This window comes from Carex rostrata, chromosome 6 (genome assembly GCF_964058835.1).
Source record: "Carex rostrata chromosome 6, lpCarRost1.2, whole genome shotgun sequence".
NCBI classification, from domain to species: Eukaryota; Viridiplantae; Streptophyta; class Magnoliopsida; order Poales; family Cyperaceae; genus Carex; species Carex rostrata.
In genome coordinates this window covers 7,457,090-7,483,441 of record NC_135923.1, presented here as the reverse complement: position 1 = coordinate 7,483,441, position 26,352 = coordinate 7,457,090, and the positions used below count along the sequence as shown (strand labels likewise).

Below are 26,352 nucleotides of genomic sequence, written 5' to 3'. Positions count from 1 at the left end.
CCCTCCAATCAAATAATGTCTTCTTTTGATTAAATGCATCTTTTTACGTGTAGAAATCTAAATTTAGTTAGAAACATACTTGCCACACATATTGCCACACGATATGTTACAATTAAAATTGAATAGAGAACAAAATTTGAGACAAAATCAATTTATTCATTTCCTTATTTCTCCTCTCTAGCTATTTTTCATTCCTTATTTTCTTATTTAAGAATCATGATGGATGATCAATTTATTTTTGAGAATATAAAGTGCTAACATCTTTTTAAAATATTTTATCAGTATTTGATATCTCCAAATTCAATACATTACTCAATTTAAGCTATAGTATATCTTTTTACAATTTTACTTCTTTAATTTTTGTAATATAAAGTATTATTTTTTTAGTAAGGCTACGGTGTTATGGGTTGCATAGAGGGCCTCTATACAACAGCTCAATATTCGAGTTTTCAAAATCCTAACGGTAGATCCGAACCATTCAACATGATCTCCATATGAATATGTACTTGCAAACCAAATTTTATATTTTTTAGAATTTTTTTACTATTTTTTTAGATAGGTATAAAATCAAATATCTGAATGGTGCAGAATTTTTTAGATCAAGTGATTTTCTACCTATCTAAAAAAAAGTAAAAAAAATTCTAAAAAATGTAAAATTTGGTTTGCAAGTACATATTCATATGGAGATCATGTTGAACGGTTCGGATCAACCTTTAGGATTTTGAAAACTTGAATATTGAGCCGTTGCATAGAGGCCCTCTATGCAACCCATAACACCGTAGCCTTACTCTTATTTTTTTATTAGTATGTTCAGGTTCATTATATGGAGAACATATATTGAGAAGGGATTTTAGTAACATTAACTATAATTAGTGCCACAAAATGGAGCAACTAATTTATTAATATGAATTCATTTTTACTAAATATTTTGTCCTTTTGGCTTTTGTCTATGGGATCTATATATTTCAACAAGCCATTTGTCCTTTTTTTTTAATCAAATCTCTATACTTGCATCAAAGTTTGAAATTCAAATTATAATCAAACTCTTGATCTTTTTCATTTTATAATATATTTCTGTTGCAATGCACAGGTATGATACTAGTATTAAATAAGATTATTCAATTTTTTTTATTTTGCTTTAACTCTTTAATTAGTTCAAAATATACATCTCCATACATTTTGAATAATAAAATTGATTGGCTCTCATGAGACGATTGAGAGTGAATTATCAAATTGACGTATGAGACCAACCTTCCACCTCCCATGAAATCAACCCCAAGACTAACAAAAAGTGATTAATTGTTTATCAATATCCATTTCTTGAAATATCTGATTTCCTCTAAAATTGTATTCTAGTTGAAATCGCCGAGTATGGTACAAATTGGGGCTGCAAATATAATTTATTTTTGATGAAAGCAAATATAATTTATCATCTAATACAAAATGTATATAACAATTTTCCTAATGCGGCTCATTATCATCCAAATGAGGAGCAGATGACAAGCTACTGGTAGCCTATTATTAGTCGAATACACGGTTCATGCAAGCAACAACGAACTAGTTAATAATAAAAGAATACAAAAAGAGAAGGTGAGTTGGCAGTCCCAGTTTTGCCACGTTGCCAAGTCAGGTCCCCATCGCAGCTAATTCAATGGAGGCATCCAGCTTTCGACACGTAGCAGACGCGGATGTTGGCTGAACGATGTGGGTCCCACGAAAAGAGAGACGTTTAGGACTTATTTGCTTAGTTTGTGTGAATGACAGCTGGCGGCTTTGATGGCTTAGCCGGGTTATTTTTAGCTGCTTAGACTTAGCCACCTTTTTTCTCTGTTTTTTTTCTTTCTTTTTTTAATTAAGGCTTTAGCAACTTTGAGTATTTTTTTTTTAAAAACAAATAGAGTATTTATTCAAATTATTTTTTTCTCTAAAATTGGTAAATAATAATGTTTCTAATAATTTATGGTTAATTCTCATTTTGATTTGGATGGACTTGGTTAATTCTCATTTTGATTTGGATGGACTTGGTTAATTAAGACTGCCAAAAGCCAATAATTACAATGTATATAAATAAATAAAATTGGTGGTAAAGTCAGGAGAAAGAAATTATAACTTGGACCAAACTATGACTATTCTACATGCAAACTGAATCAGAAATGGAGGCAGAAAATGTCAATAATACAACAGCTTGTTTGAAACTACTATTAGAAGATAACGGTTCATGATAAGTTTAATATTAATATATTTTTTTAAATATAAAGTTCACAATAATTATTTTTTATTAATACAATGGGCCAATTTTCAAATTATTTGTAGTTTGTGTTAAAAAGGAAAAATTACTACACAAACAGATATGATTTTAAAAAATAAAGGTCACTCACGTCCAATTTTATAGTAAAGATTCACCCTTTGAACCAAAATTGACATCACCATAATGCGAACATCAATCTATTTGGTCAACCAACAACTTTTTGCTATGCATGTATTGAAATTTTGACTAAGAACCTCATTGTGCATATTAATAAGAATAATTTATTTAAATTGAGAAGCAATATAGACTATTTTGTACTTGCAAATTAGGAAAAAATAGCTTGGAAAAAAACCTAACCAAAATCTAAAAAAAAACTAAGAGTTGTCTATGGATTCAAATCAGATTAGATTAAACATAATCTGAATTCTATCTAATATAATTTTTCACGATAAACATTCTGATCCATATTAAATAAAATTTTAGAATATTCAGATAAAATGTTTAAAATAAAAAATGCAGTGTTGTAAAAAACGGTTGGCATTGGAAGTTGCTGAGATGGTGTGGCTGAAGAGGTTGTTGGAAGAGCTCAAGGTGAATCACGGAGCTCAAATGAAATTGTGGTGCGATAGTAAGTCAGCGATCAGCATTGCCAACAATCCTGTGCAGCATGACAGAACTAAACATGTGGAGATCGATAGGTTCTTCATAAAGGAAAAGCTAGAAAGTGAACTATTGGAGCTGAGTCATGTAGCTACTGGAGATCAAGTAGCTAACTGCTTCACCAAAGGACTTAGCTCAATAGATCTAGATAAGTTTTGTGACAAGATGGGCTTGATGGATATCTTTTGCCCATCTTGAGGGGGAGTGTTGAGATTTATGTATGTTTATTGCATTAATAATAACTATAGGGTTATATTGGTAAAAAAGGAATATAGAGAATCGTAGGGTTACGAATGTAATTTGTGACGTCTATAAAGACCCAAGAGAACAAATGAATTAATACAATTTTTTATTTTGAATCATTTCTTTACTAAAACCCTGTAAACAAATAAATCCATATTAAACAAAGAAGAAAGGGAGAATAGTTATTAAAGTAGGTACTGAATTAAAGAAATTTATTTTTTAAGAAATAATCAAGGAATAAGCTAAATAGTTCTATTCCCTCCAATTTCAACACACCAGCAAAATTAATAAGCTATTTTGTGTTGTGTGTTATAAGAAAACACAAAACCAACTTTTAATCAGATAAATTACTCAGTTTTTCTAAGAAGCAGTTGAATAATACTTTTTGGGACTACTAAATAATAAAGTAAAATCAAGGAAAAGGATTTCAATGTGTTACAAAACAAAGCCTAATTGCTTGCAGAGAAACTAAACCAAGAGGAGATACACAGACCTAAGAGATCTAAGATTGTACCCCGAAAGAAAAAAGAAACTAGAAGGACATATCAGATTCAGGTTTAAGCAAACCACGCGATTTTCCATGGTTTGAGCATACTGGTAAAAGGCGGCAGAGGGAGAGAGTGAGCATACCTGAGAGGAGAGGCGGCGGGGAGAGAGAGGAAGAGAAAGGAAAGGTTTTATAACTCAGAAATGAAAATAGCGAGATTAATGTTAGCATCCCCTATTATTTTCAATTTTCCTTTTGTCCGATTTAACAGGTACAATGTTGTTATAATAATTCTAGATTTACAGTTTCCTTTAACATTTATAGTGTACATGTCAGCGTTTATCTATTATGTTTTATAATTTGCTACCTATTTCAAATTTTTACTCACTTGTTATGTAAATATTTTTTAGTTCCATTAACAAGAACAATGTCGTTATAAATTTTATAAATGTAAACTTCTTATCAACATATATCTTGTAATTGTTGACCATTATCTATTTCTTTATTATAGTCAGACACTTCAAATTTCTATCCATTTTGAAATAGAAGGGCATTTTGGTAAATTTTCCTTATATTTGACCTACTTTTAATAAACCATCAAATTAATTTTTCTAATTAAATCAGTGTTGTAAATAACGATATGCATTTATTGGATGGAGATAGTACCACCAAGAGAAAAATCAGGTATAATTGAGAATAATCGATCGTAATTGAGAATAATCGACTAATTAGTCAAAAAAATTCATAACAATTTGGTCGCCGTCAACAACTAATCAACCGATTAATTGGCCTAAACGGTCATTTTTTACAACACTGAGTTAAACTAATATTACTAGATGGAAACAAAAACTTGTAATACTCTCTTATATTGCACTTTATTCTAATAAAGGAACAAATCAGAGACTTAAGTATCAACTGCATATATATTGCTTTGAAGGCAAGCATTGCTGTCTAAAAATATATTGCTAGAAAAAGAAAGAAAAAAGTGGTTCTTTTAGTACAAGAAAGATAAATGTTAGCAAAGAATTCACAGTTTTACTCTATTATCACCAACCTAAAAAATTTTGAGGGGACCCTTTGTTTGCACAGAATATATGCTTACAAAGTTTCGGTATAGCAAGCTATACCTTTTAAACCTTTGTTATACTCTGTCAAATCAGATAGCAAGTGTACTATCATATCGATGAGTATGCTCAGGTATTGATCCACAGGGACGGAAGAAAATGACCGGACCCGTCTTAAAATTGCTTGAGATTCTAGAAGTGAGAGAAATTGGTTTGGTTTGGTTCTAACAATTCTAATGATTTATGACAAGTTTAAAAGACCATAAAGAGAATTAAAGTTGTTTTCAATTGATAAAAAGATGTTTCCAGGGTTCAGATTTCATTTCTGTACGGCCCGTAGGGGACCCCGAGTTAATGCTGCAGCTACTGTTTTCTGCGTTGATGCTAATGTTTAGGGTTTCTATCGACCAGATCTAGATACCTAACCTCAACTTTCGCATTTTGGCCTAGTACCCGATTACCGGACTCAAATACTTCCCTCTTAGATGCGTTAAACCTCAACTTTCGCATTTTGGCCTAATTTATCCAAGTTACTTGTTGGTTTACTAAAAGTATCAAATGACTTTCGCCTCAAGGAAAGTTTCACCTTTCGGGTACTCCTTGGTTTCACCCTACTTCATATACTTTATTCGGTTGGATTAAATGTCATAGATTTGGCTCCTAACACTTAGATGTGCGCATTCATCTAACGGGATGACTAATCAATTCAAGCAAGCACAAATAAAGCAATCAAAATACTACTCAACAAGGTAAAAACAAAGCATTCAACACAAAATCCAAGTAGCATGCAAACAAAACCAAACTAGAAACTACATGTTAACCCTAGAAACAAAGCAAATTAGCTACTCATGTTCATAAGATAACACAAATAACAAGAAATAAAAGAGTTCATGACAAAACAGTGGAAAATCCGAAGATAGCAAACTCGCGTTTTTCACTTCTCTTCCTCTTCTCCTCCTCTTGTCTTTTGCCCCAAGAAAAGTTGTCCAAGTTCCAGTGGTAAATCCCCCTTTTTTTGGTGTGGAAATATCTCATTTAATGCCCCAGATCGCGCCCCCCAAAGGCTTCCTTTTCGGCCTCCTTAAATTATGCTCATTTCATATTCCAGCTGGATTTTCCGAATTAGCGTTCTACGGCCCGTAGGGGACCCCGTACGGGCCGTATGCTTGTGCTTTGTCTTGGAGACTTGGTGCCTCTGTTGTGGAAACCTTCTGTGTGGTTGGGCAGATCTTGTACGGCCCATAGGGAATGTCATACGGGCCGTATAAAAAGTAGTCAGATCCAGTTTTTCGCTCTTTCTCCTGCAAAATACCAAACAAAGCATAGCAGTACCACATTTCAAAGTAAAAGTCCACATTTATAGGCTTTAAAGCACATCTTTTAGTTTAAATCAGGGCCGTAATTCAGATATAATATGGAGATATCATCCTTGAAAGGTACCAACCACTCTGCAAGATTGTTATAATTGTCACTAAATTCTGTCTTCACTCAGAGATTTGTTCATCAGTCCCATTGTTAGATTCTTTGTGCGTCTCTTTTTTTTTATTATTATTATAAGAATTCATGCTCTGAATAGTAATATATTGAGATTGGTTTTTGGTAAACTTTTCATCTATTTCTAATTTCTAGATAATATTTGTCAAGTATAATAATTTATTTGTTTATTTAAAAAAAATCTAACTATTTAATATTCACCATAGGGCGGACTCAAGTGAGCACGGAGAGATTAATTGCCCCTTTTGGATTTAAAAATTATATAAATGATATATAGGTCCACAAAATTTTGCCCTTCTCTTGAAATAATTTTTACCCCTTTATGAATTTAGAACATTGAAAAATAGAAGTTAGAGCATTGTTTTTTGTATCTAGTACTCGATTAGATAATGAGTTTGAATCCAATTAGTTATTTAAACTCAATTCATTATTTTATTATTGACAAATTCTGAATCTGTCATTGCATGTAGATTTCAAACATAAGACTTACTACACAAATAAAAAAAATTGTCACCAACCAAATTCTGATTTTATAATGATCTTTTTTAATTGTACATGTTCAATCAGTTACCTCTTTATATATTCCTTTCTTATGGATATGAACTTGCTTTGTTTTTGCTATCTTTTAATTAATTCCAATGAGAAGCACTTTTTTGTGAATAGACTGGAGACCTTCTGTCTTGTACTTTTTTTGACATGGATTTTGCTGCCAACAGAAGTAAAAAATTGGAAGGTATCTTAATCAGTACACATTCATGCGTATAAAACAAGTTTTATCGGTTTGTCTGTAACATGACATTTACTGGTAAATGCATTTCTTAAATGCTTGTACTTTATTTTTTGTAAAAGTTATCACACTCGATAAAACAATTATTTATACCTTATGTTGTTAATTAGAAGTAAAAAAAAAATGAATGTTGTATTTATATTTCGACAAAGTATGAATTTCTTATTAATATTTAGAAAAAGAAAAACTGATGAATACTTTAAATACTATGTATAAATATTTATAAATTAAACGTAAGATTTTTAAAATGCAGATAAAAGATACAAAATATGAGATGTAAAATAAGTTCCTCTTTAATAAAAGAACCTTCAATTGTAAAAGAAACTTTAAGGAGAACTTAAAGGCGTGCCTAAAAATGGTTACATTAAACTTAACAAGCTTTTGATTTTTTTATAAATATATGTGATCATAAATTAATTCAATAAATTGGTCCGAAGCAAAGTAATGCATCAAAGCTAGTAAATTTGGTAATTTTGATAAGTATCAAAATAATTGCATTTATTTCTTCTAAAAACATCCTTCTTAATTATCTGCAAGGCTGGGCATTTCATATGTAAATGGATGGTTCCAGTTGTCTAGAACCGGAGGCTCCAGTATTACTATTGAATAAGGTCTTAAACTGGAGGCTCCAGTAAATATTCTGTCTATCCATTATTCATACAATTGGAGATGAACAGGATTGTTGTCTGTTGTTTGGGAGCTGTCTCAGTGTACCAACAGGTCCATTATCCAATGTCTGATAAAATTTCATGGGTACTCCCATAAAACCACAAAATAAGATACAAAACCTTTCATTTGAGAAAAGTTCTAAACATGTAAATCATGTAATATTTAATAGCAGAGTAGAATTAAGTTGTTTTTCAAAATTTATTGAATTAGTTTTAAACAATGTATTCAAGTTGTTGAAATCAATTTATTTTCCAAATGATATATTTATGTACAAAATTTATACAAATTTTGAATTAATTTAGTATAAAGTCAACCAATTAAAAAAAAATATAAGTTAATTTTAATGCTTTCTTTTTTCCTCGTTTTTTATACACTTGACTTTATAATAAATTAATTCGAAAATGTATAAATTTTGTTTGCAAACGCATCACTAGTAAAGTAGATTGATTTCAACGTTTTGAATTTGTTATTTGAAATCAATTCGATATGATAGATTTTTGAAATTAATCTCATTAAAAGATTTGTTGAGCTTAAGAACACTCTAATTTTATTCTTAATAGCATTGTTGTCATTGCAATTACAGTGTTTCAAAAGTTTTGTAGGGGATATGTAAAAAGAGGAGGGTTCAAATGCCTCCATTTTTTATGCCTCTATCATGCCTCCATTTTTAAAAACTTAAATAACTCAAAATTTAAAACTTAAACGTCAAAATAAAACCGTTAGATGTGATCTATGTTATTTTCTCTATGTGTTCATAAAAAATTATCACATTTTGATTTTGCTTTTATATGAATCAATAAGATGAAAAATCAACGTCTAAAAATTATCCACATTAGTATATATTTTTATAAGCTCGAGATGACAACCAAAACAAAGTTGAAATGTCATAATTTTCTACACATGCATAGATAAAATGATGTAGTTCATATCCAACAGTTTTATTTTGAATTTTAAGATTTAAATTTTGAATTATTAAAGTTTTTAAAAATGAAGGCATGATGGAGGCACATAAAATGGAGGCATTTGAACCCTCCGTGCATGATAGAAAATGGTCAACTGTCTTTGTTAATCAGACTGCTTCATGACAATATTAATTTATTTATGAATAGCAATATTTATGTTAAATAAATTGATCTATGAAAGTAACAAAACATGAATGCATGTAAGTACAAACAAAACATTATTTTTCTTGATGAAGCTTTCAGAAATCTTATATTTATTTTGGGAATAGAAAAATGTCATTATATTTGTATTTTATTAATAATTTATGGTGGGTCTTTGTTTGCTTTAAAGTTAATAAAGAGAAGGTACATTGTACCATCTCTATTAATGTCACCACATTTATTATTCTACTTTCTTTCCACCTAAAAATCAAATTGTTATTAAAAGATGTACCATGTTATCTTACCCTGGTTTCGTGAATGTTTTTTGTTTGTGTTTGATTATGAAAAAAAGTTATTGACAATACTACTTGGTCTTGAATTATTTTATATTTTGAAATATAGTAATTGCATAAAAGACCCTGCAAAAAGTAAAATTACATAATGATTTGATAGAATATTTATATATCTTATCTTACCATTGTTTCATGAATGTTTTTCATCTGTCTGATTACAAGAAAAGTTGTTGACATTAGTACTACTTGGTCTTGAATTATTTTATATTTTGAAATAGAATAATTTTAGAAAGACCCTGGAAAACCTCAAATTAGATAGCAATTTGATAAAATATTTATATATCTTATGTTTCATGAATGTTTTTCATTTGTGTGATTATATGAAAAAGTTGTTGACACTAGTACCATTTGGTCTTAAATTATTTTATATATTGAAATAGAATAATTATTGTTGATAGAATATTTCATATATCCTTATAAAAAAAAATTAATATCTCTCTTCTAGAACGATGAATATATCTAATAAATATTTAAGATAGATCGTCTTATTTGGCCATTTAGTTTAGTTTTTAAATATACTTCTCTCTGTATGGTTCCTTGTTACTTATTTTAGTTTCATTCTAGTGGGCTAAATAAAATATTTTTTTTTCACGATCTATTGGAGATCCTGTTTTAATTTAATGGTAAAGTAATGTTTTTCGTATGAATGATTATAAATTTAAAATTCGGATTAAGTATTAGTTGTGGATATTAAACAGTTTGATGATTTGATATTCAATTTTTATTAAAAAAAAGTTCATTGCGGAATAACTACTTTGTTGTATTTTATTTAGTTTAAAATATTTTTACCTTGTATATTGTAACTTTTTTATTTTGTTGAAATATCGATTGGTAATCTTCGGTGAACTTTTAAAAAAAATCTAAAATATTTAACCCATTTACAATCTCAATACACAAATCTTAAAGGATATTTTGTCTAATGTTGTCATTGTGTTAATAGCTAAGAAAGAAAATGAATTTTTTTTTGACCTGCCACATGAATTTTTGTTGACCTGCCACATGAATTTTTTTTTTTAAGATATGATTTTATATCTAAGTTTCTTTTAAAAAAAATAAACTTATACTTGATATTTAAAAAATTATAAAATTATGTCACACTGTAAAATTCTGCTCAAACTTCATTTTCTATGCTTTTATCAGAAAAATGTATAAAAATCAAGATTCTAAACAGTGATTATCATGTCATCACAAAAAAACTAATAAAATAGCTAATAACACTATAATTTTTAAAGTCCAAAAAAATTATGACACGGCTATAGTTAACTATTTATAACTCTGATAAAAATATATTTAAAATTCAAATAATTAAAACTTATATCTCACCATAAATTTTGCTCCATCTTATATATTAGAAACTTTTGACTCAGTCATTACATATAATTTAAATTGAAAGTGTAGTAATTATCATAAGATACACATAAAAGTATCACTCCTGAAGACCATTGACTCATTGACTCCGTCTCATAAAGCATTTGTCAAACTTTATAATTATTAAATATATCCAATGGGTCATTAATTAATTGTATTATAGGACCCACCTGTAATTCGATCAAAGAACATAAACTTAAAAATTTTGAATTCTTAAAATCTAAATATTCTTTCAACAACAAATCAGAATTCTAAATTTTCGGACAAATTCGATCAAATTCCCAAAATTGTCTTTAACAGTGTCTGAAATAATTGAAAACAACAATTCAATATGGCCTTCAATCAAGAAACCTTTTATCAAGCAGTATTAATCTATTAACAATTGAGAATTTGAGGTAAACAGGTTGGCAGTTGTCTAAGGCCATGCTCCACAGAGGAAGAGAGGAAGGGAGAAGGCAGGTAAGAAAACACTTATTTACACTTGATTTGGAAGTTACAAAATTTGAATAGTTTGTATATAGAGTTCACCTCTTCTTTTGCTCAAAATTTAACATTCTGAAACAAGTAAATAGGGTCTAGTCACCTCTCTCTTCCCCTCCCCGTGTGTGTATCCTCTAAGATATCTCATATTTTATGTGACCGACGTGTCCGGTGCCTATTCGAGGATAGGGCAGGGGGAGTATTATTTGAGTTTTGAGATCCGTGCAGAACGTCTTAAATTAGTCATAAAAATCCCACAACACAAATTAAATCACAAAAGAAGGGATTAAAGAAGGGAAGAAAAAAAAAATTTAAATGAAATCATAAAACACAACATTGAGGTACATAGAGGTGGCCATTAGTGGAGGAAATGGACAGAGGCGGTTTCACCTTAAATGGAGTGGAGACGAGAAAAGAGGGAGAGACTGATGAACACTTCAGGTTTGACTTAGTGAACCCAGCAATCCAATCCAATCCAATCCAATCCAATCCAATCCAATGTCTAGTATTATCAATTCTAGTTAATTTGTATTGTTTAGAAAGATCTCTCTCGGACATGTTTTCCATGTGTCTTGTATTATGCTTTTCTTACAAAATGTTTCATGAATAATTTCTCAGTTTTCTTATAAGAGAAATTTGGATATATACCCATCACAACTTCTTAAATTAGATATTTACCCATCCAAAATTTAAAATTAGATATTTCCCCATCTAAATCTAACCTATTTATTAATATACCCATTTTTAATTTTTCTTACTAAAAATATAAATTAATATTAATAAATTATTTAACAGACCATTTTACCCCTATAATCCTTTCCTGTATCCTTTTCTTTTCTAGTCTCTTTGAATCTTTCCCCAAATTCAAGTTGTGTTACGAGAATCCCAATCGAAGATACGTTCAAATATTTTCTGTCGAGGACCATCAATTTCACCAGAAGCAGGCCAAGCATGCGAAGCGAAGCAAGGGAAGGTTAAGATAAGGGGAAGACGATTTGGTATCTCTTCTTGGTAGAATAGGTACAGCATGACTTTTGTCAACTATTATTCGTAATAGTTCTAGAATCAGTGATTTCAAACAGAAAACTGATCAGAAGTTTGAGAGACTTTATAAGTTGAGCACTTAAATGGTTCGAGTGCTCATACTATTTTGATGGGGCCCAATTCTAGATTGGAAGGGGAAAACTTACTTTTACAACAGGTACCATTTGTGCCAGAAGTGTAAAGGGGAGGGGTGCTCGAAAAGGAGATGGTTTGGAACTGGAAATGGAAGCGGTTCCCAGGGAAAGTGTGGTCTCCTTCTCAACTCCGCCACCTGTTTGACGTTTTGCCTCACTGAAGTTCCTCTCTCTATAAGTACCTCCATAAATGTAGATAATTTACCATCATGGAATGATGGAAGGCTACACATACAATAGCACACTGTGTGAGAATTTTTGGGTTGTTCTAGGCGACAACACAATTGTTCAAGTTGATAGGCAAGCAATCATCCTGGCACACAACGTGGCAAACTGGCTTGAAGAGGCTCCAAGACCTTCAACGGAATATCGTCTACATCCTTCAGAGAAGAATTGGGGTTACCAACAATGCTAAGTGCTGAACTTTACAAAATCCAACAAGGGTGCCAAGGCCAGTTCTGATACATGGAGAAAACATATATTTCTTATCATAATCGGAGCTGCTGGTGTGTAGAAACGTACAAATGCATTGAGAAATCCTTAGTATACCTTTTAATTTCTTTGTTAATTGATTTTTTTATATTTTTGTTGAAGGTTGTAAAAGGTTGTAGGTCAAATTAAATAAATTGTAAAAGGTTATAAAGAAATTTTTTATATTTTTGTAAAAGAAATTGTGTTTCTTCACTGTGTCATTTAAAATGAAACATTTTCTTGTTTGTTCCACTTGAGCAAATTTTGATTATCTTTCAACTCTTTCTTTTGATGAATGCTCATAGAACATTTTCAAAATGCCAATTTTATATGCATTACAGGTCATAAACTGCACTGTGTTTTCAAAATATTAACCAAAAATTGAAGCACAAACCAATAAATCCCAAATTATTCAAAATAATCCACTTATATTTACTGAGATCAAGACTACATTTGTTGCACATTCGATATATTCACATAAGTTTGCCATTAGCTTTGGTTAGATATTCAAGTCAGAGCAGTGTTGATTAGATTTACCGACTTTCAAATCGGTTACAATGTCATAGTATGAAAGTTTAACTGGTACAGAATTGAGACAATTATAGAGGGGAAACACCTAAGAGGCGGCCAAGAAAAACACATCAATAAGAGCTCGTTTATGGCTGGCCCAATCAAACCAATCCAAAATGACATCGTTTGTGAGATAAGAAGAGAGAAAGGGCAGGCTGGCTGGGAGAAGGAGAAGGGCGAGCTAGGGGAGAGGGAGGGCGCAAACCTGGGGGAGAAGAAAGGTCTGCAAGTTGATCGCGCGGGGAGTTTATGAAAGAACCTGTAAAGGGTAAAATGGTCTGCTAAAAAATTTATTAGTATTAATTATATTTTTTTAGTGAGAAAAATTGAAAATGGGTATATATCCAAATTTCTCTTCTTATAAATGGGTCGGATGAGCTACACGGATCCGGACAAGTATCCTCTGTAAAAGATGCCTTTCACTTTATGGTTTGAGATGAACTTCCAGCTGCTTTGGGATTCGAGCTAGCGGAGGGACAGTATTATGGAGCTTTAAGATTCGTGTCAAGTTAAAAAGAACGGTCCAGATCCAATAATTCTAAAAGATTCTCTATTGGGGTACCGGAGAGGATCTGGATTCCAGGGATCCGGCCCAAAGGCCTACAGGCTACAGCTATTGCGCCTGCAAAACCTTTTCCTCAATTTAACGATAACAAATTAGAATCTCCAGAGCTTCCGAACAGAAAATTTATATCCTACGGTCTCTATAAGTCTCACAGAAGAGCTTCCGAACAGAAAATTTTCATATCCGAGTATAAAACCCTTTCCTTTCTCCTTTCCGTCTCTCCCCGCCGCCTCTCGTCCTTTCCTTTCTCTTCCTCTCTCTCTCCCCGCCGCTTCTCCTCTCAGGTACGCTCGCTCTGCCTTTTACCAGTACGCCCAAACTATGGAAAATCGCGTGGTTTGCTTAAACCTGAATCTGATATTTCCTCTTGGTTTGGTTTCTCTGCAAGCAATTAGGGTTTGTTTTGTAACACATTGAAATCCTTTTCCTTGATTTTACTTTATTATTTAGTAGTCCCAAAAAGTACTATTCAACTGCTTCTTAGAAAAACTAAGTAATTTATCTGATTAAAAGTTGGTTTTGTGTTTTCTTATAATACACAGCACAAAATAGCTTATTAATTTTGCTGGTATGTTGAAATTGGAGGGAATAGAGCTATTTAGCTTATTCCTGGATTATTTCATAAAAAGATAAATTTCTTTAATTCAGTACCTACTTGAATAACTATTCTCCCTTTCTTCTATGTTTAATATGGATTTATTTGTTTACAGGGTTTGAGTAGCAATGAGGTTAGAGAAGTGCTGGTTCTGTTCTTCTACTATCTATCCTGGCCATGGTATTCAATTTGTGAGAAACGATGCTAAGGTGAATCTCTTAGTCAATATACCAGTACCAATCTGACTGGGTGTATAAGGTCTTTTTCTGTGTGAACCAAATTACCAATCTTGAAAACTTTTGGGATAAATTTGTGCTATCCTCTTGCGTACCAGTTCATATACTAGTACCAGTTCAGATACTAGTACCAATCTGACTGGGTATATGAATTGGTTCTGTTCAGGAACAGTACATTTTTTGCAACTGTTGTCTTGTCGCCCTTATTCCTAAGGCCTTTTGCTGTGGACCAAATTACCAATTTTGACAAATTTTGGTTTACTTGTGTTATATTTTGATGTGTACCAGTTCATATACCAGTACCAATATGACTGGGCATATGAACTGGTTCCGTTCAGAAACAGTACATTTTGCAACTGCCTTCTCGCTCTTTTTCCTAAGGCCTTTTTATGTGTGAACCAAATTACCAATTTTGACAAATTTTTGGGATACATGTGTGCAATCTTTTTTACGTACCAGTTCATATACCAGTACCAATCTGACTGGGTACATGAACTGCTTCTGTTCAGAAACAGTACAGTTTTGCAACTGCCTTCTCGCCTTTAGTCCTGAGGCCTTTTGCTGTGTACCAAATTACCAATTTTGACGAATTTTAGATACATATGTGCTATCTTCTTGCATACCGGTTCATATTGTACTTGAGTAGTTAATTGGTGGCTTTTTTTCCCTCCTATTGTGTTTTGATTGTCTTTTTAATTGTTTGTCAGATATTTAAGTTTTGCCGGTCAAAATGTCACAAGAATTTCAAGATGAAGAGAAACCCTCGCAAGGTGAAGTGGACTAAAGCGTACCGTCGCTTGCATGGCAAGGACATGACCAAGGTACATCCAACTACAGTTCTTCTACCTTTCTTTTTACTGCTTTGATCTGGTTTACCATGGTTGGTCTCAGGTTTAGGTGTTGTATGCATGGAATTTGGTTCTGTTGAGAATTAGTATCAAAATATTTGAATTTGTTGAGTACAACCTTGTTAAAAGTACTGCTTAAGGTCATGTTTGGTCATGGAGTAAAGTTAATGATGATTAAATTGCCTACTCCATCTTAGAAATGAACCTCTGCCTATAACAGTGGGCCCCATAGGTGAAGTGAGTGTGGAGTATGTTAATCTGCCGGGAGAGGTGGGAGCAACTTATTTTGGATTAACTCACGTCTTACTTGTATTTTACTCCTCGTTTGGCTGCTTAAGTGTGAAGGGGTTTACTCCACCACTTACTCCACAACCAAACATGGCCTAAATGAATCTTTATTTTTTTTAGAAATAGCAATATTACCTCTCTCATGTATCTTTTTGTCATTTTGTTTGTTTATTTGAAAAGGATTCGACCTTTGAGTTTGAACGGAAGAGAAATAGGCCACTGAGGTACGATCGCATCAACACAGAGAAGGTACTTCAAGCCATTCCAAAGATTTCTAAGGTGAAGGCTAAGAGAGAGGCCAACCATATCACAAACAGGTTTTTTCATATTCCTTTTTATAATTGAAAGTAATTAAAGGTGCTTTGCACATGAGACCATTTCTGGTGAGAATTTGCATCCCCTAAGATATCTCGAATTTTTAGTCAATCCATACAAAATCTGAACTGCTCAGCACGAATCTTAAAGAAACCCATTTTATATTAATACTGCCCTGTTGCATCTAAATAGGCATCAAAAATACTTTTTGGCCCTTGTAAAGATGCACCCGTGTAGAGATGCATTTTATAGGGGGTGTAAACGGATCAGATACCTATGGATAATAGTTTGTATCTGATATAATCATTTCTATACCTGAATATGATTGAATATTGAACAAACAGAGATAGAATATGAATACATTCCGGATATTAAAACCTTTTTGTTCTTGTTAATAATGGCAAATCTGTAAAATGTTTGACAGGTTGAAGGTTGGTAAGACCAAGAGAAAGATAGAAGCAAGGAAGGAACTAGAACAAAGCATTTCCATGGTAAAGGCACCGTCAGCTTTCAAAGAGGATGCTACTCTCACTCTTCCAAAGCAGAAGGTCACGGTTTCCTATACCCAAACGGAAACGAAACCGATGGAAGAGTAATTGTTGCTATAATAGGGTTTCATTTACTAGTATTTTTTGTTATCCAATGTAGGAGATTTTGTGGGGTTTTATTTGCTTCGCGGTAGATTATAGAGTATGTTTAAGATTGCAAACGGATTGGAGTCTGATGATTGTACTGATATGGATAAAGAAAATGTGGTGGCTTGGTTCTATTATTCTGATTTTTGCCGCATTTGAAAGTAGCATGTGAAAATTTTTGATTGGTCTCTGGCGAGGCAACGGAGATGTCGGTGCAACTTAGATTTTATCCACTGCCGGTCACATGGCAGGTACGCCTGGATAGTATAATCGTACCTATAAGTTCAAACCAATGAACTATGAATTGCATTATATATATAAAACTGTAGTTTACTAATCAAACCGAGACCTATTAACTAATCAGAGAATTTTGGCACCGTAACAGACCCTACCAGTCAGGTAAGTTTGCTACTGTACCGTTCTGGTATTTTGGATTTTACCAGTCGGGTTAGGTGACCTGACAGAGAGTGATTTCAATCGCACTGATAAAAACCAAAAACCTGATTTAAAAAGCAGAATATTTTAACAATTTCTAGGGTAAATAAGCATATAGTACAAACCAAGAAAAGAGAGGACCAACTGAAAACTGTATAAATTGAATACTTCACCAAGGGGTAAAGATTTTAACAGAGCAGTTTTGGTTTCATGCAGCGCAAGGAGTGTAGAATCAAAACAGCCCTGTGTATGGTTCGTGAGCTGCATGAAGTCAAAACTGTTATCTTTTCCCTTCACCAAGGTCAAATTGCTCGTTTATAGTCAACACATCCTTCCATCAATATCTTTCAGTGTTAATACAAATTAAAAACGTTAAATGCATAGCAATAAGTCAAATCTTTAACAAAGAAATAAGTTCATGATTCGCAAGGTTAAATTTGTTTAATAAACAAAAAAAAATGGTACAAGTTAAAAATAACGGTTTAGATCTAGTAATGGTAAAAGATTCCTTTATGAGGTATTGGAGAGGATGTGAATTCCGATTTTTTCTATTCGCCGAGCCGCATCAAACAAATCCTCTGAATTTTCATTAAAACAGGAGGGTCCATTTTGAAGATCTGATTTAACATTGATGGAGACAATGTACTGAGAATCAGTATTACATGTCCTTCAACTTTTCTTTATGGCAGAATTTTTAATGAATGATGAAATATCTTCGGCCATTTTTATTAATAACCCCAAAAAAATAGTTTTTTATAAATATACCCTCAAAATATGAGTTTTTTCAAATATGCCCAAACCGCCCGGGACACGGGCGGTCTGCTTCTATAGCAAACCGTCAGGAACACGGGCGGTTTGCCCTTTTTATTTTATTTTTATTTTTTATTTTTTTAGAGATCTGATTTTTTCTTAATATTTTCATTTGTGAATTTTTAGTTTTTTTTGTTTAGGGTATTTGCCAAAAAATAAAACATTTGATATATTTATAAGTGGTGTCGTAACTTTTTATAACTTTGATTTGATTTGTCAGTTGAATATCATCAAGAATCTTAACTCATTTGAGAATTAAGAGAAATGAAAATTGAAGAGATTAAAGTCGGCCATTTTTATTAATACCCTTCAGAAAAAGTTAATTTTAAAAATAACCATCAGTTCTGTTTTTTTTTCAAAACTAATCTAACTGCCAGGCCCACGGGCGGTTTGCTATAGGTGCCTACTTAACCCGATTTTTTCTCTCTCCTGCCCACTCCAACCATTCTGTAAACTACATTTCATATGCTGTGATTTTACTGTTTGAGAGAGAACTTAAGACGATTGTCGGGAGATTGAAAGGCGATTTTACTGTAGCAACAGGTTTTTTTTAATTTCTTGTTAACTATTTGCTAATTATTAATTAATACAACTGTTGCAATTACTGTAGCAACATAAATTTTTTTATTTTCTGATTAGGCATTGATTATTGTACCGTTATAATTACTGTACAATTATTTTAATCCTTAGAAAATTATTTTTTAAATGTAGTTTGTCAAGGAAAAGATGTTAGTTGCACTGTATGTGGGCGGCAAGCTACAAAGAGGTGAAGATGGCGTGGAGTACACGAAAGATGCCGCATTTGGCTTCGAGATTAATGAAAATACTACATTTCAGGAACTTAAGCAGCTAATATATGAAAATACTGCTGTGAACCCCAACAGGTATGAAATAGAATTGGTTACACGGATTGACAACTCACGTGGGGGGGGGGGGGGTAGACCTTACTTTGTTAGGTTTCCAATAACATATGCGAATTTGTGGAGAGTTGTGTACACTCAATTTGTGGCTAGTGGGGTCCCGGTAATGGACATATATTCAAAAAGGGTTTCCCGGAATAGGGCTGGACCTTCAAGTTCGGCTGGGAATGGACCTTCAGGTTATGACAACCAGGGGTACCATCAGCACTCCCCTTATGACAACCAGGGGTACCATCAGCACTCCCGATCAGCATGAGTGGCCTGCATATGTCGGTGATAGAATACTCCCTTCAGAAGGATGGATAAGAAAGGGGAGGAGGAGACACAAGCATATTATAATGACCATGGACGAGATGAGTGGCAGGCGACCGTCGGGAAATCAGGCTCGCCGTTCTGTTTCTGACAGGCGCAGGGTAGGTATGTAGCATTGTACGAAATACATTTATGATCTTATTATATTACTAACTGAATTGTGTTCTTATGTTCAGATGCCATAAACGAGCACAACGAAAGAGAAAATGCCAGAGTTGTTGCTGAAGCAACTGGTAGAACACAACCCCCCCTCCTCCGAGCCAATCATCTAGTTGCCAAGGCTCTATAAGTAATGCCGCACCTGCAGCTGGTACCAGTAGAACTAGTCGTTTGTTAGGTCTATTGAGACGTGGTGGCAGGGGCAGATAAACCTACTATTTTGCTAGTGTGAACTTATTTCGATGTGTTATAATTATGTTGTAACTAATTAGTTATAATTTGCTAGTTTATGGAATTGCTTAGTTTTAAAACTTGCTTAGTTATAATCTGATATGTTTTAATTTGATTTGTTATAATTATGTTGTAACTAATAAGTTGTAACTAATTTTAGTTTCTGATTAAATAAAATATTAGATTAAATATAATACAATATTAATTTAAATGTTAAATGTAATATAATATTAGTTCAAATATTTTATTAGTATTAAAATAAAATATTAAATTAGCATTAAATAAATATAATATCATATTTAAATAGATTAGTATTAAATAAAATATTTGATTAGTATTAAAAAATATTAGTTTAAATATTAGATTAGGTTACTCACTATAATTATGTTGTAACTAATTATCTCCATAAAAAAAAGATAATCTCACCCATTCATCTCACCACACTTAGAAAATATATATCATAACCAATAATATTTTTATGAATTTTAATTATAACGAATTACCAAATAATATTTTTTTTTATTCAAAAACCCTAAACCTATAGCAAACCGCCCGTGGGGAGGGCGGTTTGGTCCCTTAGCATAAATTCGACTTTCCGAAAAGTGCTCATACGCATAAATTCAACTTTCCTAGCCAAAGTTATGGGTGTTTAAAGTTTTTTCGAAAATTAAACTTTGGAAATTCATAACTAACTGTTTAAAGTTACGACACCACTTATAAATATATCAAATGTTTTATTTTTTGGCAAATACCCTAAACAAAAAAAAACTAAAACTTCACAAATGAAAATATTAAGAAAAAATCAGATCTCTAAAAAAAAAAAAAAAAAAAAAAGAGCAAACCGCCCGTGTTCCTGGTGGTTTGCTATAGAAGTAGACCGCTCGTCTCCCGGGCGGTTTGGGCATATTTGAAAAAACTCATATTTTGAGGGTATATTTATAAAAAACTATTTTTTTTGGGTTATTAATAAAAATGGCCGAAATATCTTCAACAAGGGTAAGAAAACCAGATGACTCATGATTCTAGTCTCTAGACTTTAAGGTGAACCAATTTAATGATTAATAATCTGAAAAGAACAAATTAGGTCGATTATAGGTGTCTTCAAACCTATCAAACCGGCCCAAATGTAAGCTAACTTTTTACAGAGGCATATTTTTTTTTTTTGTAATAGAAAGATAGATGTATGATTTTCTAACTTTTCTTTATTTTTCATAAAAAAAAAAAAATTATTCAGATTTTGAACTCATACAACATTGTATACAAAGAATATCATCATTTGCTACCGAAAAAAAAAAAACTGATCCTTTATTAAGGGATATTTTAATAAATATCTCAATAAAAAGGAATCGCTATTGATCTCCATCGTCTATTTGTCGTCATTACAAAATTATATTTTTCAGTACTAGCAAAACTTTGATGCATCATTACAGATTTTATACACAAAATATCCGAAACTTAATTCAGATTTAAGTTTATACATCGCACTAAAATATCGTCAATTTTGTTCAAATATGTTCCATCAATTCTGACAAGTGTTGATATTGCACAAATGTCAGGTTCTGAGATTCATCATTCACCTCTTTCGCATTTAATAAAGAAGAGGGCTTTGATGTAAATACTCTTTTATATATTTAATACAAACGTCGGCAAGAATCCGCGTGGCGCGTGCGAAGGGTGTTCGGCTGCAGTGTTCCCTTGGGAATTCACAGGGAAATTAACTTTTCCCTTATTTATTCCCACGAGGTGTTCGGCTGCACTACTGTGTATTCCTATTTTGAAAACCATATGGGTAACTTTCCTATTTTACAACACATCAAAGCTAAAAAAAAATACTCTACTCAAACCTCCGTTTTATTTCCCAAGTGCTGGAGGTGAAAAAATTGAACACATTCAAATGAATGCATTTTGGTGTAATAATTATGAATACATTCCAATGAACAAGTATAATTTAAACAACTATTTAAAATGCTATTTAAAAGTAAAAATAATAATTATTTTAAATAACATTTCAACATTAGAATAATAATTAAACAAAACTAAAAATAATTAAACAAACCATAATTTAAAAGTATAATACAAAAGACTAAAATTAATTAAACAAGCACAATTTAATAATACAAGAAATTATTAAACAAGCATAATTAAACTAGTTCGTTAGAATCTGATATGTACAATTATATTGATCATAGTCAGTGATTAGTATTAATACACTTAATATAGTTTAATATTATTGTTACACCTTCTATAAAAAAAAAAAAAAAACATTCTAACAAATTTCTCATGCATTTGCCGAACACCTACATTTGCAAATTTCCTATGGGTTAAATAATTATGGTTTTGACAAATTGAAATTTTCATTCTCATATTAAAAATTCTCATTCATATAAATTTCCCATGCTGCCGAACAGGCCCTAAAAGAAAAGATTCATACTTCTGGTTCTAATCATTACTCAGTATTCGCATCAAAGCCATTGCTCTCCCATTATAATTTTAACAAGATTCTCTCTTTTATTATGGCAGACAAAGAAAAAAAAAACGATTATGAGAGAGGGAACCCTAGCCGCCAACAACTTTTTTCCTCCCTCCTTCCTCCCCTTCCATCTCAAGTTCGTCTCAACTCATTTCGTTGATTAGCTCTCTATTCTCTTCGTCTCTTCTTTCTCTTCGGTGAGAACCGTGAGCTGTCAGCTCCGACGTTTTCTCCAGTTCAACTTTGAATTTTTCGACGACTTCTGTTAGAGCTCGGTTCATGAAAATAGCGAAAAGGAATGGTTAAGGAAAAGAGGCGTAGCCCCTTCGCCTCTCTCTCATTTGTCGTCTTCAGCTATTACTTTTTCCGGTCGTCTCTCGTATATGTCGTCTTTAGCCATTACTTCTGCTAGAGCTCGATTTGTGGAAATAGCGAAAGGGATGGTCAAGAAAAAGAGGCATAGCCCCTCCGCCTCTCTCTCATTTGTCATCTCATGCCGTTACTTTCTCCGATCGTCTCTATGCTATTTTATATTTTTGCATTGTTAGATGTTGTTGTTACATGTTGATGTTGTGTTGTTCGGTGTTGATGTTATGAGTTTTAGATTGTTGAAGTTATTTGATGTTGATGATGTTATAGATGTGAAACAATGGATGATAGATGTAATTTTATATTGTATTTAATTAAAATTATACTTGGTAGCCACTACCAAGGTTTCAAAAAAAAAATATATAATTTTAACAAGATTGTAAATAACGGTATATGCTCATTCGACGGATGAGCTACTGTCAAATGATTAATCGATATGCAGCTGATTAATTAGAATTATACGATTAATTAATAATTTTCAATTAAATTATGTGTATATATTTATAGTTTATTAAAATTGATTTATTTAACTCATCAAACTTGTCAAATAAACTTAATTTAACTTAATTTTATTTCTATAACAAGAACGTATACTTATTTCTTCTTAACAACAGATACACACTTTACATGTGTAAATAACACATTTATTTGATGTAAAAGTAAATTTTTAAATTAAGTTTTTTTTTCAAATATTAATAACATATTATTTAAATGAAATGAAGTATTTCAACAAAAATCACTAAATTTAATTTATGATAACAACTTAATTTTATACATGAACATGCCGTACTAATTGAAAAGTTTACATCAGTAAGTAAGAAAATAATATGATATATAAATAATAGAAGAATTAATCAATTTGAAAGTAAGTAAGAATAAAAAAACATATATAAAAAATAGAGAAATTTAGATATACACCCATCATAACTTCTTCAATTAGATATTTTCCCATCAAAACTTCAAAATTAGTTATTTCCCCATCTAAATATAATTATATTATAAATATACCCATTATTCAATTAAATCAATTAAAAACACTAATTAATAGTAATAGAGAAATAAAAGGACAATTATACCCCTTAATTAAAAAAATCTTATTGATGTCATCCTGGGCTAGTGGGACAACGTTATCTGGGAGAGATTCAACACAAGGAAAGCACGAAAATTGACCAATTTCTTCAGCTAGGCATTTCTACGAACACTTGAAGTGCATGAATATGTGTAGTTATATGCTTGAATATGATTGGAAATAAAGCTGTGGAACTGTGCAAGAGACAATGGTGGCGTTATGTTATGGCGGTGGGACCAACTGGCATCTCTAGTCGCTGACAAAACAACACGTATGGAGGGAGAAAAGAACCACCACCTTCAATTGCACAGTAAACAAAACCTTTACCGGTGCATGCTAACAGTCTCTGACAACGTAATTTCTCAGTTAGATTCATTTCAGCATTTTGCGTTTTTCTTAAATATTTGGAACACCAGTAACCTTGAGAACCATGTAATTTCTCAGTATCTTTGCAGGTGGTCGAATGCTTCTCAACACCATGGACAGAAGAAAAAGTAATGATACTAAAATAATCTAATATAACAAATTTGTTGCAAATTCTATAAAGGACCAGTCATTCTATATTGCAAATTCGATACAGGTCAAGCATAAAGACCATATAAGATCAAACATACAGGATCAATGTTTTTAATGTAAGGGTATAATTGTCCTTTTATTTCTCTAATACTATTAATTAGTGGTTTTAATTGATTTAATTGAATAATGGGTATATTTATAATATAGCTATATTTAGATGGAGAAATAACTAATTTTGAAGTTTTGATGGAGAAATATCTAATTGAAGAAGTTATGATGGGTATATATTTAAATTTCTCTAAAAAATATTGGATGTATATCCAAGTACAAATAAAACTACAATATATATGAAACTTATTATTACACACAGTCAGGAAAAAAAGTAATATGAAAATAAATATTGGAATAAATGAAAATAAAAAGAAATAAACATACGATTAAACATAAATAATCAGTGGATTAATTGAAAAAAATCCGCAAACATATCTCTAATTAGTATATCTGTAACGATTGGACCGCCGTTAACGATTAAACGGATGTTTAATCAATTGTTAAAGCCGTTTTTGACAACACTGATTTTTACTAACAATAGACAGCCGATAGAAGCCTTCCTATAAATGTCATTTCTCTCTATTTCACGTTTTAACTTGTCGAAAATTTATTCATACCCCAAAAAAAGTAATGAAACATATCCGATCGATTGAAATACTATGACCCGTTCAATTATTTAATTAATACCATCGATTTAGTCGGATTTCAAAATAGGGTACAACATTTACGGATAAACTGTTACATAATTGGGTAATTAAAAAAATATATACACGTTATATATATTAATGATCAATAAATATCCTTCAACTACTTTTGGTTTTTTCGGAAATTTTTTTTATTAAATTTTCTGAATTTGACCAATTAATAATTCTATATAGCTAAGTAGCTAACTATATAGTTGTGTTACACTTAATTAACTATTAAAACACATAAATAAAATAAAATCTTTATACACTTAAAACACGTATATATGTTTGAAAGTAAATAATAAAATAATGATTATATTAACATTATCTGTTATTTAACCACTACCGTTTTGTTCACAAAGATAAAAACTTTTTCTAAATAAAAAATAAGTATTTTGTATTTGAATATGAAAATTTTGAGTTGGCACCATATAACAATTTCGCTCGACATAATTGTTGTTTTCAATTCAGAAAATTAACCATTTTCTATCGTGATTAGAGGACATGCTGAATTTTGACTATTTCGTTTTTATGTTTTTTAATGAATAGAAGTAGATAAAAATGGAGGCGATATGATGAAAAAAATAGATATGCCAATTAATAATTTATCTTATCAGTTTGACTACAATTCAATGCAAATGGTATCAAAGTATTTACCCGAGGTACCTCCACCAGTCAAAAACATAACCGAACACTTACTCCGTGGACTGCATTTAATATGTAAATGAAATTTTGCGCACATCGCGCCATCAGCATTTATATTTGCATTTGTTATTTGATCGAAATTAGTAAATTGTATCATTTAAATTTTATCTTGAACAAATCGTGCGCTTAATAATTTTAGTAAAAATAGATAAAAGGTAATTTAGGGTGCAAGGACATAAAAATTTATGATACAATGAGAAGGATTAAGTCTTCAAATATTATAATTGACACGTCACTATTATTTTATTATCCGATTTTGCCGATTTTTTATTTATATCCAAAAAATAAATAAAATTTTAAAAAATAACCAAACCGGTGTTGAAATTTGAAAACTACCCAAACCGGTTAACCATTAACCGGACCCAAATCAAATTTTCGGTTAACCAATTCCCGGATCCTTTGAAATAATCCGGTTAACCATTAACCGGAAATTTGATTTGGGTCCGGTTAATGGTTAACTGGTTCTAGGTCCGGTTAGCCGTGTACCAGAAAGTTTGGTTTTTTTTTTTTTATAATATATGTATATGTATATGTATATGTATATGTAATATATAATATATGCATATATAATATAATATATGTATATGTTTATATAATATAATACATGTATAATATATGATAACTGATTTTTTTTTTATAAACTAATATAACTAATATATGTATATGTATATATAATATATGTATATGTACAAATATTATACATATACATATATATACATATACATATACATATACATATACATATACATATACATATACATATACATATATATACATATACATATACATACATACATATACATATACATATACATATATACAAGAAAAGGTAGAAGATTACAATTCATGCAACATATATATATACAAAGCCTTTTCTACATGCAATCCCATGTGATAAAACATAACATATACTCCTCAGGATTCAATACAATGTTTGTATAAAAGTTACATCCTTACCACTT

The 26,352-nt window shown here is 31.4% G+C and overlaps 1 protein-coding gene across 2 annotated transcripts in view; it reads left to right on the top strand.

The window, feature by feature from the left end:
• The window catches only part of LOC144556060 (putative ribosome biogenesis protein RLP24), a 94,942-nt gene extending 78,148 nt beyond the window's left edge, over positions 1-16,794 (top strand). The window contains exons 1-5 of one of the 2 annotated variants that reach the window (XM_078304552.1): positions 13,911-14,024; positions 14,451-14,544; positions 15,279-15,392; positions 15,888-16,024; positions 16,447-16,794. In XM_078304552.1, coding sequence (XP_078160678.1) covers positions 14,464-14,544; positions 15,279-15,392; positions 15,888-16,024; positions 16,447-16,618 — 504 coding nt within the window. In that variant the 5' untranslated portion in view covers positions 13,911-14,024; positions 14,451-14,463 and the 3' untranslated portion in view covers positions 16,619-16,794. Of the gene's footprint in view, positions 1-13,910; positions 14,025-14,450; positions 14,545-15,278; positions 15,393-15,887; positions 16,025-16,446 lie in introns of those variants that run through there. The other variant, XM_078304553.1, reaches the window with a different exon arrangement.
• The last annotated feature ends 9,558 nt before the right edge of the window (positions 16,795-26,352 follow it).